Raw genomic sequence first — 20592 nt, 5'->3', positions numbered from 1 at the left:
GTCCATTAAAAAGTTTATGATCTAGTAAACTCTGGGCAACAATAATGTGCACATATATACAGAATGGTTCACAATGAAAGTCAAAATATGTGTTAGTTATTCTAAAAAAGTCTGATGTGTGGGGATTGAGAGGAATTTAAAAAAGAGAATGGCATAGACTTGACTTAACAGAGATGACGTTTGTTACCCCATTTCTTCACTGAATATTTAAAAGAATGTATTTTTTTAGAAGCCAGTTTGGAAATGAATGAGTAGGCTATTTTATTGGTTGAAGCAGCAGGATGGTAGTGGTGGAAATTTAGAATAAAAGGACATGTGTGATAAGACTCACAAGGGATTTCCAGTCAGTCCAGTCAATCAATAAGCATTTATTAAGTCATCATTAGATACCAGACAAGGTGCTAAGTGGTAGGGATACAAAGAAAGGTAAAAATGTGCCTGCCCTCAAGGGGTTCACATTCTACAAAATGTAAGTATATAAGGTACATAAGTAAGTATATAAGATACATAAAAAGTATCTATGAACCTAGGTGACTAGTAGTGCCCTAGAGAGTAATAGGAAAATCAAGACAAGGTATGTAGAGTCAGGTGGAGTGGAGTGGGGATAATTCATTTTATTTTGAACATGTGGAGTATGAAATGCCTGAGAAACATCCGCTATTAGATGTCCAAAAGGCAACTCTTGCTACAGGCCTGGAGCTTGGGAGAGACAAAGAGGCTAGATATACAGATCTGGGAATCATCTGCATAGAGATGATAATTGAACCCATGGCAACTGATGATATTACCAAATGAGATGGTATATAGGAAAGAGGGAAGAAGGTCCAGGACACTCATAATGAACTTGACATGGATGAAGACCCAGCAAAGGAGACTGATAAAGAGTTGTCATATACATAGGACAAGAATCAGGAGAAAGTCAGTATTACAAATTCCTAGAAAGGAGAGAAGATCCATTAGCAAAGGTGATCATATTTTGCTTGCAGGTCAACAAGTATGAGTACTAAGAAATGGTCATGCAATTTCACAATTAAAAGATCATTTGTACTTTGGAAAGGATAATTTCAGTTGAATTATGAGATCAGAAGTCAGACTGCAAAAGGTTTAGAAGAATAGGAAGGAAAACAGAAGGCACTTATTGTAGACCGTTTTCTCAAGGAGTTTTGCCATGGAAGAGAGGAGAAAAATAAAATAATAACTATGGATGATGGTCATATCAAGTGATTTTTTAAAAAGGAACTAGATTTATTTATAGGTAGGAATCAGTAGATACAGGGAATTTGAAGATTACACAGAGAGTTGGGATAATGGTGGAGGCAATCTTCTGGAGAAGATGGGAGGAGATAGGTTCAAGGGTGCTTGTAGAGGACTTGGCCCTGGCAAAAGAGTTACCTCTTCATCCAATAAAAGAGTGAAGGAGAGCAGAATTGGAGAAAATAGTTGGGGGAATATGAATAATGTGAGCTGAGGAAAAGAGGAGGAGTTCTCAGTGAATGGCCTCATTTTTTTTTTCAATCATACACAAGGTTAGGACCTCAGAGGAGAGATTAGACTTATCTCTATAGCTAACGAAGAGGGTTTAACTCTGAATAGTAGCTAGCAAAGCATTCTGTACAAATCATTAAAAGCGAAATGGAGAGATGGAAGCTATCTGAATTGAGGTGGTAATGAGAGTAAAAGTACATAAGACAACAACATCTCACTTTCCTCATATCTAAAATGAGGCAGTTTAGAATTGTTGATCTCTAAGTTTTCCTCAAGCATTCATGCTCTGTCATGATAAATAAGACTATGAAACTTCAGACATATTCCTAGAACGCACCTGCTCTTGATGATTGTTAAAAGAGTAACTAGAGCCAAAGTTTATGCAAGAACTATCTCAGATATAGGAAGTTTACCGTAAGTGGTTGAGCAACAAAAGTCAGAGAATGTTTCAGATAAAGGGAATTAGCTATATTGAATACAGTGAAGTCAAAATGCATAAAATCAAACAGGAAAACCCAGTCACCATTAGTATTCTTGCAAAATAAGTATTTTTTAAAGTAACTTATAAAATTTGATCGTTAAAGGATCAAGCGGGGCATCAGAATTTAGACACAACAATAGCCCCAAAAGATATACAAATAAAGGTTACTATACTCCATTTTTATTGTGTTTTCATAGTCAACCACAAGCAGCATAAAAGGCTTCTGGACAATGACCACAACATTGTTTACTTGGAATTGCAGTTCAATGTTCTCATTTTCTTGTCTAAAAATCAGTACACTATTTGTTGGAGGATTTGTAATTTATCCACAAGAAAACAGCATCATTACCTTAGATAAAATTTTCCTGTTATTTTGTGTTGTAATTTTAAATATTAATGGCACTCAATGAAAGGAATTCAATAAAATATCAAAATAGACAGTTGAATAGTAGCTTCACAAAGTTCTCCAAATGCTTTTTCATCTGGAAATAAATTTCAGGTATTTATAGGTATAGAAATGTAGTTCTATAAAAGCTTTGATTTGTGGTTTAAAAAAAAAGTATGTGTTCAAAACAATGCAAAAAATACACCTGATATGAACAAACAGTAGTATGTTGATATGTGTATATAGAAACATACATTTGTGTTTGTGCCCTTAGAATACTTATTCGTAGGAGTATCTATAGCTATATATGGCATGCCAACAGTTTTAAGCAGTTTTAAGGTATTAAAGCTTAAAACTCAAGGCCTTTTAATATTGAAGCTTAAACTATTAAAGATTAAAATTGCACTCTTTTGAGTCAACCAATATATGTATATATACATATGTATACATATATATAAATGTGTATGTGTGTTTGTATGTATATATACATGTGCATGTGTGTATATGTGTATCTACCTATCTAAATCCTAGTCTATGAGTATTCTTAGAAACTGAAACATTAACTAATTTGGCCATATTCACATAAACAGTATGCTTCAAAAATAGGACTTGAAGCTACTTCCTTCTAACTTAGAGATCAGTTTTCTCTACTATGCTGCATTGCCTCTCATCTATATAGATACAAATATTTCTGCACTACCTTGCTTCCTGATCAAAAGTTCTGAACCTTGGCATCTATGCACTGGCCTTATGCCACAAAAATTTTCAAAATTTTCCCAGTGTGAAAAAGAACATTATTTTCCAGGTCTAGAAAAAGAATTTTTTTTTCTTTTTGTTATTGTTCAGTCATTTTCGGTTGTGTCCAATTCTTTATGACCTCATTTGGGATTTTCTTGGCGAAAGTACTGGAGTGGTTTGCCATTTCCTTCTCCACCTCATTTTACAGATGAGGAAATTGAGGTAGAGTTATGTGACTTCCCCAAGATCACAGTTAGTGTGTCTGAAGCCAGATTTGAACTCAGAAAGATAAGTCTTCTTGACTTCAGGTCTGGCAGTCTATCCACTTTACCACCTAGCTGCTCATATCCCCCCTTTTCCTATTCTCATTTTGCTCATTAAAATATGTATTTGTCTTTAATCATAGAAATATTTTTAGTATCTTAAAACAGAAACCAGAGATTGAAGTTTTTCTTTGCTCCCAACTTACCCTATTAAAATCAGTCTATGTTTACTGATTGTTTTCCAATATCAATACCATGAATTCATTAAAACATGCTTGTTCATACAGTGATAGATATATAAGAGAGGTAGGGTGGCCTGTTCGAACAGAGTATTTGATTCTGAAACTAATGTTTTTCATATCTACTTACCTGACCCTAATATCTCTATTGATTTTCAGTCTCACTGGCAGCTAGGTGTAGGTAGAGAAGGAAATGGCAAACCACTCCAATATCTTCGCCAAGAAAACCCCAAATGGGGTCATGAAGAATCGGACATGGATGAAAAACTACTTAACAACACAACAACAAAATCACTTCAACTGCCTACTGGATATCTGAAAAATGAACGTCCTGTAAAATACTTTATATTTCATATGGCCAAAATTGGAAAGACTTTGCTTTTTTAAACATTTACTAACCACTTACTGATGTTCTAGACACTGTGCTAAGTGATGAGAAAGGCAAAAGAAAATGTCTGCTTTCAAGGAGGTGATGATCTAATGGGGACAGAACAACACAAAAAGAAGCCAAAAGGCTTGTTGAAGTCCTGCAGCCAGGTAGGAAATGAGAATCCCTCCTTAAGTGCAGGATCTGGGAGAGTACATCATTGTCCATGTCAACTGGACTCACAATCTTGGTGTTATTTTGAACAGTTCTCATTCTTTCTCACCCCACCCTACTCCCATTTGTTCCCAAGATCTGTCAATTTTACCTTCATATATTCTCTTGTACTTCCTATGATTATACTCCCTTCTCTTCTCTGACACTGCCACTACCCTGGTCTAGGCCCTCATTACCTCACACCTAGACAATTGCAGTAGCTTGCTGGTTGACCTTTTTGCCACCAGTCTTCCCCACTCCCATGCATCCTCCATTCTGTCACCAAAGTGATTTTCCAAAAGGATAGGTCTAACATGTCTTGCAATTTGGTCAATAAACTCCAGTAGCTCCCTATCACTTATAGGATCAAATATAGAATCCTATTTTTGACATTCAAAGCCCCTTATTACCTGCACATACACCAAACCCCACCCTGAACCTTTCTATCCTTCTTACACTTTACCTATCTCTACATATTCTATAATCCAGTGAAAATGGCCTCTTTGCTGTTCTTTGAACTAGGTACTCCATCTTTCAAATCCTTTCAAATTCCTTCAAATTCCAGCGAAAATTCCACCACTACGGGAAGGTTTTCCCAATCCAATCCTCCTTAATTCTGCTTCCATCCCTCTGTTAATTATTTCTAGTTTATCCTATATATAAGTTGTTTGTACATAATTGTTTGCATTTTTTCTCCTTTATCAGATTGTGAACTCTTAAAGAACAGAGATTGTTTGTCTTTGGACTTTCTTTATATTCCTGGGCTTAGCACATTGTCTTGAATGGTAGGTGCTTAATAAATGTTTACTGAGTGAGTGAATGAAGTAGGAACATTGGGGTTTGAATCCAGTGCCTGACATCTGCTAACTGTATTACCATGGGCAAGTCAATTAATCTCTTGAGCTTCAATACCTTCCACTCTAAAGTGATCTGAATAATACCCAGAGTACCTAGCTCACAGGGCATCTAAGTTGTACAGTGGATAGGGTCGTTGGCCCTGGAGTTAGGAAGACTGATCTTCCTGAGTTCTAATCTGGCCTCAGAAATTTACTAGGCATGTGACCCTGGGTAAGTCACTTAACCCTGTTTGCCTCAGTTCCTCATCTGTAAAATGAGCTGAAGAAGGAAATGGCAAACTACTCCAGTATCTTTGCTAAGCAAACCCCAAGTGAGGTCACAAAGAGTCAGACATGACTGAAATGACTGAAGAACATCTACACAAGCTCCCAGCAGTTGTTGAGAAGCTCAAATGAGATAGTGCATGTAAAGAGCTTTGTAAACATGAAGCATAAAGTGCTTCAGACAACTATTTAAAATGGAATTAATCATATGTATAAAATTATCACTATGCACATCGTCAGTATACTTCTATGGATTCTTAACAACTACAACAGCAAATTTCCTAAAGGCAAAATGAACCAGTTCAAACAGTCTTGCTCTTTCATGCTCAGTGGAATAACTAAAAAAAAAAAAAAAAAGGGTTAGGTCACAATGCACCAAAGAAGACCAAATCTTTGAACTATGGCAAATGTTAAAGTTATATCATCAACCCCTTCATACAATGTTCATCCATCTTATACAAGTGTTGGAACATGTGGACTCTGGCAGCTCACAGATAAATGGGGACACTTTGGGAAGTTCACAAAGCATGTGAGAATCAATACGAGGACATAACGGTGCAAGTTAGTGATCATAAAAATGTGATTCTGCTCTTTCCCAAAGTAGTTGGAGAAAAGCCTTGGAAAGAGTTCTAGATATATTCAATTTAGCCTAGTCATTTCCCCCTCATAATCTACCTTTTAAAATGTTTCTTTTAAAGAAACAAAGAGAGGCAAAAGCTATTAGATTACGTTTCAGGTTCCCTCTTTTGTCTGTGATATTAATATATTCGAATGTTAACAGATTGCTACCTCTTTCCTTTTTTCATTTTTTTATAAACCACCTAATGGCGCCTAATGAATTCAGTGCTTTACTGCTCAATGAGCAAACTATTAGTTTATGGCAGAAATTAATAAAGCTAAAAGTTTTGAATGGGATGCTCTCCCATGAGAAATGAGCCAGTTGCCAGAGTTTCACAACACAAAGACATACATTAAGAGTTCACAAAAGGCAAAGTGGTATTAAGACTACAAAGACTGAGGTTCTGTATATTAGAGTACACAAAAGAAATCCTACATACAGAAAGATTTGTATCAGGTGCACAAAGATGAAAGTTGCCAACTTGTTTGATTCTGTTATTGTAATAAGTACACTGATGAATGACAAACCAAAAAAAATAAGAGAGAAAGCCAATAGGCTCCTTAGGAAACTGACAGTTATTAACATGATATCAGATTTAATTCAAGATAAATATCTATAGAACAGTGATTATAAACCAATAAGAGTTCATATATCCAGCTTCTTAAGCAGTTTAAGCATTAGCAAAGAATATCATCAGATGAAGGACAAAGATACACATATATGCAGAATTTCTAAATTATTATTTTTTTATCTCATACATCCTTCTACTTCCGCTTAACTCCTTGAACAATTAACTAAAGCAGGAGTTAGCTTTTAAACTATTTTTTAAAAGCTTCCTTTCCCTGAACCACTTTCCTTGCTCTTGTTATATTCTGCAAATCATCTACACAAGGTATTTCATTTAAAATCATACTAAAACAGTAAATGGATAACCTAGAGGTTTTAATTTTTAAAAGCTACTCACTATTCATCAGCAAACAGGAAAAAATTATAGGATAAATGGAAGATATTACTAATACTACTAGCTGTATCTTTTTTTAAAACAGAAAGTGTTATTGATAGTAATAGTATCATATGTTCATTGGACAATTGATATAGTTTTTCTGCCTATTTGTTTTAATCTACCTGGAAAACTGGAATTAAAGCAAGAATTTTTCTCAAGGTATATATTAAGTTGATAATATAATGATCTTAGTCCAGATGAATACCTTCCTAGTCATATGGAAGTCTGGACAAAAAGAGAATATATGCTTTTGAATATATGTGTGTGTATTTGCACTTATGCATATATGTGTGCATAGTTCTTTCATTTTAGACAAGATCAAAGCCATGCAACTCTGTAAGATTTTTAGCTGAATCTTTTAACAAATAATATACCTTTTCTTGCGCTTTGTTCTTCAGGAATTAAAAAAATAAGCAATAAAACATAAATGAAAAGCTAATTTTTTTCCCTCCACAATTCTAAAAATGCACTATTTTCCTCTTTATCTTACTTGATTTTTTTCTTCAACAGCAATAAGCCCTCATCTTGGATCATATAGAATAATAAAATATGAAGATTTTAATTTGGTACCCCCTAGTTCAAGCAAGTCACAAATATAGTCTTCCTCTGGGCTGACCTATGCAAAATGAGGTCGAGTCTGCATACATTGAATTCGTTAATTTCACCAAAACAGATGCCTGTAACAAACCATGCCAGTTCGCTGCCTTTTCCAACATCCAACTCAATGCCTCAATCCCACTGCCAAGTGTGTAACAAGAAGATAAACACTGCAATTTCCTATCAATGAAACTCACTGCAGCAAGAGCAAAAAGAGCAGTTAGTACAATACCTAATGCTGCTCATGCTTCCAGTCTCCGATCCAAGCTTACATCTCTCCAGTTGGCTGGCTACAATCTGGCGTTCAGCCTCCAGTTCTCGAGTCAGTCTTTCAAACTGTAGTTCCTGAAATAAAATGACCAACATTCATTTCATGAGTTATATGAACAGGAGAATGGAAATAGTGGGGTACGTGCAAAGGGAGGCAAGTAAAAGCGAAGAAAGGATTAAGGGATGCTTCTTGAGAACAATGAGAAGGGTTTAAGAAATCACCAGTAGTTGATAAAACCAATCACTGATTATATGCTATAAAGACATCACTTCAGTACAGGCAATACTATAAAGTACTTTGAAGTAATAAGCAAGCTAGTCACATACATTTAAACTTGACTAACACATCTTTCTCCATTTGATGCCACCAAAGGAAATAAATTAGTCCTTTAGCTCTATTCATTTAAGGATTTGTAGTACTACAAATAAAGGTAGCATTTCTGTACAGGCTAAGATTAAATAGATAATATAATCTTATATTTTATTAGATTAAATAAACACTAACTTTCAAATATCCATTTGTAGATTTATATGATTAAAAAAAATCTTTCTAACCACCTAAGAATAAAGGTCCTTTTAAAAGCATTGTTAAAAGATCAACTCATTGTTTTTCATTTCATAATGCATAATAATTAAAACAGTATCTGCAAGGTCTCAACTTTTTCCAAATATAAAACTAACTTGTACACTGTAAGTCAGTGACCTTATATTTTAATTTACTCCTTATATTTTCAAATGTCTGCATTTGAGATATTCCTATTTGATGTTGAATTAATGATACCTTTAATTCATATTTTTCAGAGCAATAGAACTTAAATTTTTTCCAGAAAAAAAAAACAAAATGAATGAACAAAAACACAAACTCAATGTGTAATAAGTAGGTGAGCATTTGATATTGTTTTTAAAAAAATACTGTTCATGAAATGCCTATTTTTATGTTAGGCATTTCATGAATAACATTTAAAAAAGAGAGGGAGAAAATTTTGGCTCAACCAGCTAAAGGGATATACTTTTTCATGGGAAGTGAATCCATATTGATTCTGTAGGACCATTCCAGGGAGAGTACTTCATGATTGTGATAGACTCTTCACAATGGCTCAAGGAATCATTAGCTTTATATTAAGCTTCTTCTTAACTAAATTCAACAAACATTTATGAAATACAATCTTTGCAAGGACTGTGTTGGTGCAAAAGAAGATACAAAGATGAACTATCCACATAGTGGATATAGCAGGCAAGATACAAATAACTATTACAAAGCAGAATATCACTGCATTAAAGAGCAACAAAATGACTTTGCAAAGTTGAAGGAAAGAGATATAATTTCTAAGTGGGAAAAATAAGAAACAATGAGGAAAGTAGCATTTTAGTAGCTTGAAAGATGGTTAAGATTTCAAAGGGCTGAGATGATAGGAAGAGCATGACAGAACAAATATCAAGGCATAGAGAAAAGCATGAAAAAAAGTATAAAGGTGAAAAATTAGAACATATATTCAAGAAACAGTGAGTTAGATAAGCACTATTTTGGTGTAAAGTACAAGATGGGAACAAGTGGAAGAATAAAAAGTTCGGTTCACAAATTAAAAAAAACTAAAATGCTGTTCAGTTTACCAACTGATGTGATTGATGCTATTTCTACATAATGCCAAAAATATATTTTCAATTAATTCCTTTCAGTTAAAGATTAGTAGTCAATTTGGTAAAAATAAAATAAAATAAAATAAAAAACTTATTTGGCATCATAAAATAATGCAACCAGTTGTTGATTAATTTTTTTCATTTTGCAAATGAATGTTTTGGCATCACTTTATCATAAATAGATTACTGGTTCATTTTATTCAGTGATGATAACCAATTCAGATGGGAAATATTAGCCTCATAGTCATTAAAATGAGTTTTACCCCCAACCTACTTTATTCATTATAGAACAGGCCCTCCTTTTAACTCTCATATGGAAAATAAAATTTCTACTGATGCATAGAGATAAAAGAATAGGTAGAATTCAACAAAAGCAAAATTACAAAAATTACTAGTAGCATTCCACTGTTTTGCCTACTATGCCAGGTCCCATATAAAGTAAAGTGAACATGAATCCTGCTTCCTGAGCACTAACATTTTAATATGGAAAATAATAATAAAAATAATAATGATTATCATAGTAGTAATAATGCAGATGTCACCAAAAGAATAGTGATAGCCATAGGCATACATATTTTACAACACAGATGACTATGTGAAAAGAATATAGAAATGAATACATTTGAGTTTCATATATAAGTATATATGTGTGTATACATACACATAAATATACACATATGCATATACATATGTACATACATACAAATGTACAATTTAAAGTAGGTTTGGAATAATAGATAGAATTCTGGGCTGAGTCAGGAAAACCTGGGTTCAAATTGCCCCTCTAGCACCAGACAGATGAGTGATGTTGAACTTCTCTGTACTTTAAGCAGCTTCCTAGGTTCTCTTTTCTAAGTCAGAGATATTACCAATCTACTTTGGAGGAAGTGAATAAGAAATCACAAGTCCATTGCATATCTGACTGAAAATATGCAATCATATTTTCAGTAAAATAATATATTGGGCCAATGTGATTTTATCCATATGGGGAAGGACACTGTGAGAAATTTCGTCTACTAATCTTATTTGTAATTGAATAGCTGGAGAGAATTGTCTTGGGGTCATGGATAGGTTCACTAACTTACAGAACTTCAGGGGACCAGGAGAGTTAAAGAGATGTGGGTTCACATCTTGAAACAAGACTGGAACCCAGATCTCTTTTGCCCCTAAGTCAGCTCTCTGTCCAATATGTCATGTGTCCTCTCACTTGAGTAGATTTTAGTAACTATATGATGATTTTGGAAATAATGAGGGATCAGACATGAGTATTCTGCATTTTTTTCAACAAAGGCCTTTGTGTTTTTGCTTATTCCTTAGCTTGTGCCTAGAATCCAACTCTCATTTCCTGCCAGTCTATCTGTGCCTGCAAGTGTGACTTCTGAAACCTAATTCATCCTTCTAGGCCCATCAGAGATGCTGACTTGATCATGAAGTCTTTTCTGATTTCCTCAGGTGGAAGCAATCACTTAATCCTCCAATAGATCTCTCACATAATTTGATGTTCCACTTTGTATTCAAATTTATAAATGTGTTATAACTTCTTCCCCTGACTGTGTTATAAGTCTTGGAGGACAAGAACTGTGTCTTATTTATACTTTAGTGATTTATATTTATCCTATAGTGGTTGTTGTAGGGTCTCAATAAATGTTTACTGAATTAAATGGAATTATTAAGAGTGATTTTTATCCAGTCACATATGGAAATACATCAAATTATCCTGTACATACACCATGGAAGATAAGTACACACACACACACACTCACACACCTCTATCTCTGAAATTTGGTTATCAGAGACAAACTAGTATTATTATTGGGATGAGAGAGGACCTATGATTTCATGGGGGATTTGAGGAACTTGCATTTGCCAATGGAAATCAGTACATAGTCTGCAACTTAAAGTCTTAAAGTCTTAGAGAGATGCCTGTAGTACTGGGAGGTTAATACCTTGTCCAGTGTCAAAGGTGGGGTTCGAGCCCAGGTCTTCCTGATTCCAAGATCAGCTCTCTATCCACTATGTACTGCAATTCAATCCTTGAACACATCTATGATTTTGTCCTTTTGCCAGCACAGATTGGAAACCCCACAATACTCTGTAAAGAACTTTCCTAGGGGACAGCTAGGTGGTGCAGTGGATAGAGCACAGTCCCTGGATTCAGGAGGACTTGAGTTCAAATCTGGCCACAGACACATAACACTTACTAGCTGTGTGACCCTGGGCAAGTCACTTAACTCCTATTGCCAAAAAAAAAAAGAAAAGAACTTTCCTGATTTGTTTTGCTCATAACCTGGTGGTCAATCTTTTAATGACCTATGCTTATCTAGGCTAGTATTCAAATAACAGATACAAATTTTGTACCAGACTCCAATCTGCAATCTTTAAACCTTGGTAGGATAGGCCAGAGATTGCAAAAATACAAGTGTTCCTCCATGCTACAAAGGGTGTCAGAGTAAGACTTAAGTCAAAGATGATTATATGATGGGCCATAAATATGTTTTTTTGGAGCATACATAATCAGATTATCATTAGAAATTAATTTTTCTGAAACTATAATATAACTATCTAGAACATGTGAATAAAAGGGTATGAAATTATACTTACAATTTATTAAAGATGGATCTTAAATATTTTTCACCTCTAACAAATTACATGTATAAATCTTAGGGAGTCCTTTCAGTTGAATAAAGATGATTGGGCAACTTTAAAATTTATATTTTATATTTTTATTTTTTATAATTTTATAATATTCTATAATATTTATACTTATTAATATTTACATTTTATATTATATATTTTTTTATAATTTATATTTTATAGTTTGACAATAACTTTGCATTAGTTAAATCATGCTCATTTTTCTTTTCATTTTGAAAAAAGTAAATGCAAACAGTCTTAAAATATGTTTTCTCACAGCTATGCTCAACATGGAAAGTAAACAAGGTAGTGTTATTTCCTGGCATTAAAGGCCCCCCACGAACTCAATCATCCTGTCTTCCTATGTATGATATCCATTAGTCAAATTGTATGACTTTATGACCCATTAATATGTCTTGTGCTTTCTTGTTTTGCTTCTACTATCTCTAAACTTTATTGTTTATTTGGCAATACAATTGGGGTTGTCACTTGCCCAGGGTAACACAGGTAGTGTCAAGTGTCTGAGGCTGGATTTGAACTGAGGTTGTCCTGACTCTAGGACCAGTGCTCTATCCACTGCACCACTTAGCTGACCCTCCCCTTAAACTTTAAATATCCTCTTTTGTCCATCATTCAAATGCCCATCCTCCATGAAGTCTTCCATGATGTTTCCATTCAATAATGACCTTCCTCCCCCCAGACCTGCATGGGAGAGTAGGGGAGGATGAAAAGGGAAGGGAAAAGGCATTTATTAAGCTCCTCCCATGTGCCAGGCACTATTAAGCACTTCATAAATATTACCATATCTGATCCTCACAGTAATCTGGGAGGTAGGTGCTATTATCATCCCAATTTCACAGTTGAGGAGACTGAGACAGAAGAGGTTAAATAACTTGCTCATAGCTACATAGTTAGGAAGTTTCTGAGACTGGAATGGAACTCAGATCTTCCTGACTTCAGGGCCAGCACTCTATTCACTGTACTACCAGTACTTTTATACCTCTCTACTTATCATGTATTATTCAGTATCCACATGCTCTATCTCCTCATGAGATTACTAGTATGCAATAAGGCTGCTGTCTTTTCTAAACTTCGCATCTTCCCTAATTTCTGATGTCTTGTCAGGCACACTAGAACTGCTTGATAATTGTTTGCTAAATTAGATTTAATTTATTAATGCAACAGTCATTTATTGAGAATCTACTACTTAGGAGGCAGTGTACCATGGTGGGATCGACAGCTGCCCTGGGAACCAAGAAGGCCTGGATTCAAATCCCACATTTGACATATATTGACTGTGAAGCCCTGGGCAAGTCACTTCACTTCTCAGTGCTCTAGTCTAGGCAATGTTCTAAGGCAAAGATGGGAGAAAAGGTGCCTTCCCACATTGGTTGAATTTTCTTCATTGGGGTATGCCCTATAGTAATAAAATCACTAGTCTAATACCTATTGACACTATATTATGCAAGCAACTCATTTATTCAAAGGAGGGATTCATAGTCTAAAGGACACAGGAGATCTAATTGCTCTTTTTGTCTTATCCATGACTTTTGCCCAATCATTCAAACCTCTCTAGTAATTCACCATCTTAATCTGTGGGGGGGAAAAGGAAAATCTGCCCCTTTGTCTATCAGTGTGAGATAACCCAATGATTAATTAAGTATTTCTCTTTCCTTAAGCACTTGGAACAAGGCATCATTTAATGCAATCCAAAATTTAACACTCTCACTTTGTAGATGAGGAAACTGTTTTCCTGAGAAGTAGTTCCAAAGTTACACAGCTGATTAGTAACAGATTTGGAACTACAATTCAGGGATCTTGAAAGCCATCCCAGCATTCTTTACATTATACAAGAGATCCCAAAAGTCTTAGTACAGCTTTAAGCTATTAATCCTTATTTATAATAAGTTTTTAATTAAAATAACATAGCATAATATAAAACAACATAACATCATAATTACATTTGTTTACATAATAAGTTTATTTAAGCTATTAAATCTTAAAGCTGAATTAAGATTTTTGGGATACTACATAAAGCCACCATTTTAAAAGCAACAGCAAATTTGAAATGATTCTGACATAGGGACTTTGCCCCTTAGTTACTGCCTGCCTTTGGGCAAATAACAGTAACAACAATAATAGTAATTATTATAACTGAGAGTTTCCTACAACAGTGGATTAACAGATTTAGTAAACGACAACAACAAATAATATCAATAAGCATTTATAGGTCATTTTAGCATTGGCAAACACATTATATACATTATCTCATTTGACACAACAATCCTTGAGGTAAGCATTTTTTAAAGCTAAGATTATCCCAATTTTTTTGAATGAGAAAACTGAGACTGAGAATTATGCCCAGGTTATACAGATAAAAAAGGTCTAAAGAATAATTTGAACCCAGATTGTCTTAACTTCAGATGCAACACTCTAGCCACTGTAAATATTACCTCATCACTCAGACTCAGTTTCTCCCTCTATAAAATACAGTGGCTTGGCTATACATCTAAACTTTCTGGTACCTTTTGGCTCTAAATGTTGTGATTCAAATTGCACCCCTCCCTCCTCTCCATTCCCAGATCACTTCCCCCCAGAAAATTGACGAAATTGTGTATGGTAAGGTGGTCAAATGTCCTTATTGGGCCAGATAGTACTATTTTCCCACAAAATATGTCCATTTATTCAAAGGGATCCACAAGGGCTCAATGAAGGAGCAACATGCAAATTATTTTGTGAATCAGTGCATCTAAGCTAAGCTGGCAGTTCTTTCAACTTTGTTTACTGTTCAATGTGAAGGGCAAAGAGACATTTTAGAATGAGCTCAGTGGCTCCTGTGATTTTATTTTTTCCCCTTCAATATCCACCCCCCACACACTCCAAACCATTCTTTGCTTCTTCTCATTCACCCTCTTGCCTCATTCATCACAAGATCCCCAAAAGCTAGTCAAAAATGTCATTTGAATATGTGGAAACAGTTCTGATTAACAAATAATTAAACAGGAGACTGAGCACAAAATGGCATGTTTTTTGGTTATTTGGGACCCTATGAACAGATCTCTTTCTCTTTGAGTTGTCTGGTGCTCCCTTGTGCTGACATTCTATTTATGCCCAGAATCTGTTTCCTTTTAGCCATACTGCATAACAAGGCAAGGCACTCACTGTATATTTTTTTTCCTGCATCTCTCATTCCTCTTCTATAGCTATGAGTTGAATTCATCATCACTATCTCATGACAACATTAATTTTGTCCTACTGAGGTACACCATTTTGTCACATGTGAAAGAAGAGAGCCTATGCAATGACATTGAAAGGTTATGCAAATAACAGCAGATCAGGAAGACAAATGCAAAGCGTCAAAACAAATCTATGAAAACCAAGCTATGATGTCAAGATGAAGCTGAACAAGACATTGTCAGGTATAAATCTGTAGAGACCCCATCAGTGAGTCAAAATTCTGACAAATGGATGTCCCTGAAAATTTATAAATTTGACATTATGATGTTTAAGCGACCATTGGGACAGCCTGGAGCACACAGCTAGACAGCTGATGACAGGCACCGCACATTGATGCTGAGTCACAGGCATCTTTTCTAAACTGCTCTTTAAAAACATTAAAAGATGAAATAAAATCTACTTTCCCTAGCTTGTTCCTTGATTCCACAGAGCTGCAAATGTTTAGCTGTCATCAGCCTGTACATTCTTTCTGTTGCCATTTCTAGACCTAATATTTTGCTCCCTATTCCCAGAAGTAAGACCCCACATTTACATCTTGTTTATTCAAATACATGTTGTTTACTCAGATTATCCTGATTCATCAGTGGCAAGACTGCATGCAATCAGAAAAATCTCAGAGTTCAAATTCAAATTGTCCAGTAATTACTGATGATGCAAAAACCAATCATATTTGGTAAATATTGCAGGTATTTCCAGTGATATTTCTGAACTTTTGTAAAACTGTCCTTGTTATGCACATAACTCATTATTGTTGGATGCCTTGAAATTAAGTCATGGAATGTTACTTTAAGATTTAAGGTAATTAATAGCATTAGGGAAATTGACTAAAATATTGTGTATACAATGACTACACTTTAATATCTGCCCATGTCTTCTTTTTTATTAGGTCTAATTGCCTATATATCTGAATGACAGAAACATAATATTCAGACTAGGGAAAGATATAGCCCCATGATTGCTCTTAACTATCCAGCTCATATCTGGAATCCTGTTTCCAATTCTGAGTAATATATTAAGCAGGGACATGACAAATAAGAAAATCTAGAGATGGGCAGCAAGATTGATAGAGCATCTGGAAATCAAACCTTATTAAGCATAACTGGAGGCAATAGGGTGGTTTACTATGGAGAGGGAATGACTAAGGGGAGAAGTAATGATTGTCTTCAGATATTTTGTGAACTATATATACAAGAGGGAGTAATAATATAGTTCAATTTAAACAATATTTTGTTAGCACAATGTTTGGTATACATTACTTCATTGTATCTTTACAATAACCCTATGAAGTAGACATTATAATCCCATTTTTCCAGATGAAAGTGCTGAAGGTCAGAGAGCTTAAATGACATTTTTAGAGTCACATGGCTAGTTACAGCCTGAGGCTGGATTCAAACTGAAGTGTTTCTTACTTCACATACAACACTTTACTACTCCTGTCTACCCATTCTGCATTGCTCAAGGGGGTGAAAATTTCAGGAATGAAGATTATTGAGGGAGTGTTTTATATATGTTTGTGTATATATATGTATATCTAGAGCTTAAGAACAATGAAAGTCACATGATTCATGTGGCAACCAGTTCCTGTCACATGAGCTGCTCAAGTAGAATGTGGATTACATGTCTTAGTATGGTATAGAAAAAATAAATGGATCAAATGATGTCTATGGTCCCTTCCAACACTGAGTAGGATTTTTTGTTGGAAATAATCCACATTTTGATCTTCCTTTTTTTACAGTTTCCTATTCCCCTATTTTGACTTTATCATCTTCTTTCTCCATAAATGTTATGTTTTATGAATGCTTCTTTATGAAATGCAATACCATCGAAACAAAATACAACTTGAGATTTCACTATATTTACCAAATATATTTATGTTTTACCAGTTTTCCATGTTGGGCATGAATAACATAATGGGGGATGAGTAGGACAATCAGTGTTCTATGCCCTAGATTCATGTCAAGGAAATAATCAATAGAAATAAATAGATATGAGGCATAGTCCCAACTCCACCAGTATACTGTTATGCAATTTTGAGCAAGGTCTTTCACCTCTGCAAGTCTCAGATTTTGTTTTTTGTTTTATTTTGTTTAGTTTTCATTTGTAAACTGAGGATCCTGTGATCTCAAGGTCACATGAGGCCCTTTAGGTCCTCAAGTGTGACCCTTTGATTGAATCCAAACTTCACAGAACAAATCCCCTTAATAAAAGGATTTGCTCCATAAAATTTGGACTCAGTCAAAAGGCCACACCTAAGAACCTAAGAGGCCATATGTGGCCTCCAGGCCACAGGTTCCCCACCCCTGGGTTACATGATTCATGGGGTTCCTCCCATTTTTAAATCCTAAGCACTTATCCTTCAGTAATCACAATATCATACTGTTACCAACTACTCAGGTTGAATTCAAAAGGACGTGAGCAGATAGGACAGTAAAGAATAAGATGGGGGGAATACATTTGATGAAATGCCTGGCTTTTCCCAAATGCCTTTTACTTTAAAATATCTATTTCAACTACAATCAGTTATTGATTGTAGGTCACTTACATCCAGTTTAAAATATATGAACCTTTATGTCTCCAGAGAACTAAAACCCTCTGCATAATTAAAATCACACATCAGGAAGGATCAATGAACCCCTTTATTGTGTGTAGCACCTTTTAGGTAATTTATGTATAATCATCACACGGTTGAATATCTTTGTTTAAGAACACTCATGATAGCCCTATTTTGCAGCCTCAGTTATATCTTAATTGTATCTGGAATCTTCAACATTGTACCTGATACAATTAGTAGCTGTATCTGCACATGCCTATATAAAAGAAAAATTACTCAAGTGGGTTGCCTATCAATGTATTTATGGGCATATATCTTACTTATTATGAACCTATTTTAATATTGAACAAAAATATTATGAATAAAGAAGTCATAAAAATAAAATGTGTTGTTTGAGGGATTATTTGACTTCTTTCTAGTAGATGTTGTTACATATTATGTTCTTTTTTAATTAATTTATTTTGAATTATCAACAATCACTTCTATAAGCTTTCGAGTTTTAAATTTTTCTCCCCCTGCCTCCTGACCTCCCTCTCCATGACAGTGCGCAATCTGACATAGGCTATATGTATACATTCCTATTAAACATATTTTCACATTAGTGATGTTGTAAGTAAGAATTAGAACTAATAGGAGGAACCACCAGAAAAAGGAAACAAAACACAACAGAAGAAGAAGAAAACAGCAAATAGTATGCTTCGATCTGCATTCAAACACCATAGTTCTTTCTCGGGATGTGGATACCATTTTTCATCATGAGGCCTTTGGAGATATCTTAGATCCTTGTACTGATGAGAAGGGTTAAGTCTATCAATATTAGTCATCCCACAAAGTGGCTGCTACTGTGTACAACGTTCTCTTGGTTCTGCTTACTTCCCTCAGCATCAGACCATGTAAGTCTTTCCAGGTTTTTCTGAAGTTAGCCTATTCATCATTTCTTATAGCACGATAGTATTCCATTACCATATTATTTTCTAGAATCACTAGAAAGAGAATTCCAGGTTCTGTGTTTGTAAAGAAGCAAAACTCAGAACATAAAAAAAGGAGTATAGTTATTCATTGGAGATTAGGGACTCAACCTGAAACAATCAGTCTAAATGAGAATCATCTTCTCCATCCCCAGACAAGATCCTCTTCGACTGTATCTGACCGTTTCTTTTACAACATCTCTTCCATCCACTGCTAGTCACCAGGTTCAGAGAAATCCATGTCTGAATCATGGCAATAGCTTCCTACCACACTCCTTATGTTGGTCTCTTTCTCCAAAATTCATTCACTTATATTATTCTTCTGCTTATGATCTATAAAGTTGGAAGAGGCCTCAACAAGATCAGAAGACCAGAGTTCCATTCTTGGCTCTACAAAAAGCTGAATATACTATATAAACAAAAGCATCATATATCCAAGGAGAACTTTTTTTTAGGATGATTCCTAACAGATTCTTTGATGACACGCAGATCTTTAATATTAAGCAAGGCATACAACAGGCTGACAATATTTTCAAAAGGTTTTTGCCACTCTTATAGATTGTCAGAAAAGAGTCTGAAAGGAAAATGTTGAAGTTGTACAGATGTTCCCATTTGCCAGTGATAATGTGTTGACTTCATCAAGTACCTTAGAATGCTACTTGTTGTTTAATCACTTCAGTTGTGTCCTATTCTTTGTGACCCCATTTGAGGTTTTCTTGGTAGAGATAGTGGAGTGGTTTGCCATTTCCTTCTCTTGCTTATTTTTACATATGAGGAAACTGAGGCAAACAGGGTTAAGTGACTCGCCCAGGATCACACAGCTATCGTCTGAGGCTGGATTTGAACTCAGGTCTCTCTGACTCCAGGCCTGGTACTCTATGTACTGCAGAGCCTCCTAAATGAGATTCACATTCGGTGATATGGGAAAAAATAGCTCAAGAATGTCCACTTTCTAGGCTATCATATACATGGATATAGAAAATGGAATGTAGGGGGAGATGGGGCTTTTTATTCTTTAAGACTGATATTTTACAGGATTTATAGTCTTATAGCATCTCCATAAGAATATTATTTTTAAAAGCCTCCAGTCACCAAGCCTCTAGTCTGGTGATGAAGTTCCCTGAGCTTTTACTGTTCTCCTGCTGAGTTCAAGCGATGTTTATAGAGCAATACAGGGTAAGTATTTAACAATCTGAATCTAGAGGGTAGAGGGATATGTACTTTTCTATTTCATCTGCATTATTAATAATTTCTTAAGTCTCAATGGTTAACAAAACAACAAATTAGGCCCTGATTTCTAGTCATTTGCTGATATCTGAGATGTAAATGTTCACACTGAAAATTGAACAATGGACTCTAGTAAGGATTGCAGCTAGGTGGCAAAGTGGACAGAGCTCAAGACCTAACATCAGGAAGACCTGAGTTCAAATCTGCCCTCAGACACTTATCAGCAGTGTGAGTGCCCTTAAGCAAGTCACTTAACCCTGTCTGCTTCAGTTTCCTCACCTGTAAAAATGAGCTGGAAAAGGAAATGGCAAATGAATCCAGTGTCTTTGTCAAGAAAATTCCATGTGGGGTCACAGAAAGTCAGACACAACTGAAACAACTGAACAACAACTAGTAAGGGTCAGAGCTGGCTCTAGCACCCTGCTGCCTGTAGGACTTGCACAAACCAAGTAAATGAACTTGAAATCAGAAATTCAAGCATCTGTCAGTTTAGTGGTAGAAGCCTTCAATTAAACTTCCTGAAAAGAATAGCTTGGGAGAAGAACTTCCTCTTTGG

The 20592-nt window shown here is 35.2% G+C and overlaps 1 protein-coding gene across 1 annotated transcript in view; it reads right to left on the bottom strand.

Annotated features, from left to right (window-relative positions):
- CTNND2 (catenin delta 2) overlaps nucleotides 1-20592 on the bottom strand; it is a 912708-nt gene that overhangs the window by 694769 nt on the left and 197347 nt on the right. The window contains exon 2 of the mRNA XM_027869022.1: nucleotides 7744-7856. Coding sequence (XP_027724823.1) covers nucleotides 7744-7856 — 113 coding nt within the window. The remainder of the gene's footprint in view (nucleotides 1-7743; nucleotides 7857-20592) is intronic.

Source organism: Vombatus ursinus, unplaced genomic scaffold, assembly GCF_900497805.2.
Source record: "Vombatus ursinus unplaced genomic scaffold, bare-nosed wombat genome assembly UNPS02014791.1, whole genome shotgun sequence".
Taxonomy (NCBI): domain Eukaryota; kingdom Metazoa; phylum Chordata; class Mammalia; order Diprotodontia; family Vombatidae; genus Vombatus; species Vombatus ursinus.
Note: the sequence above shows the minus strand (reverse complement) of the source record. Positions and strands in the feature narration are given on the sequence as shown.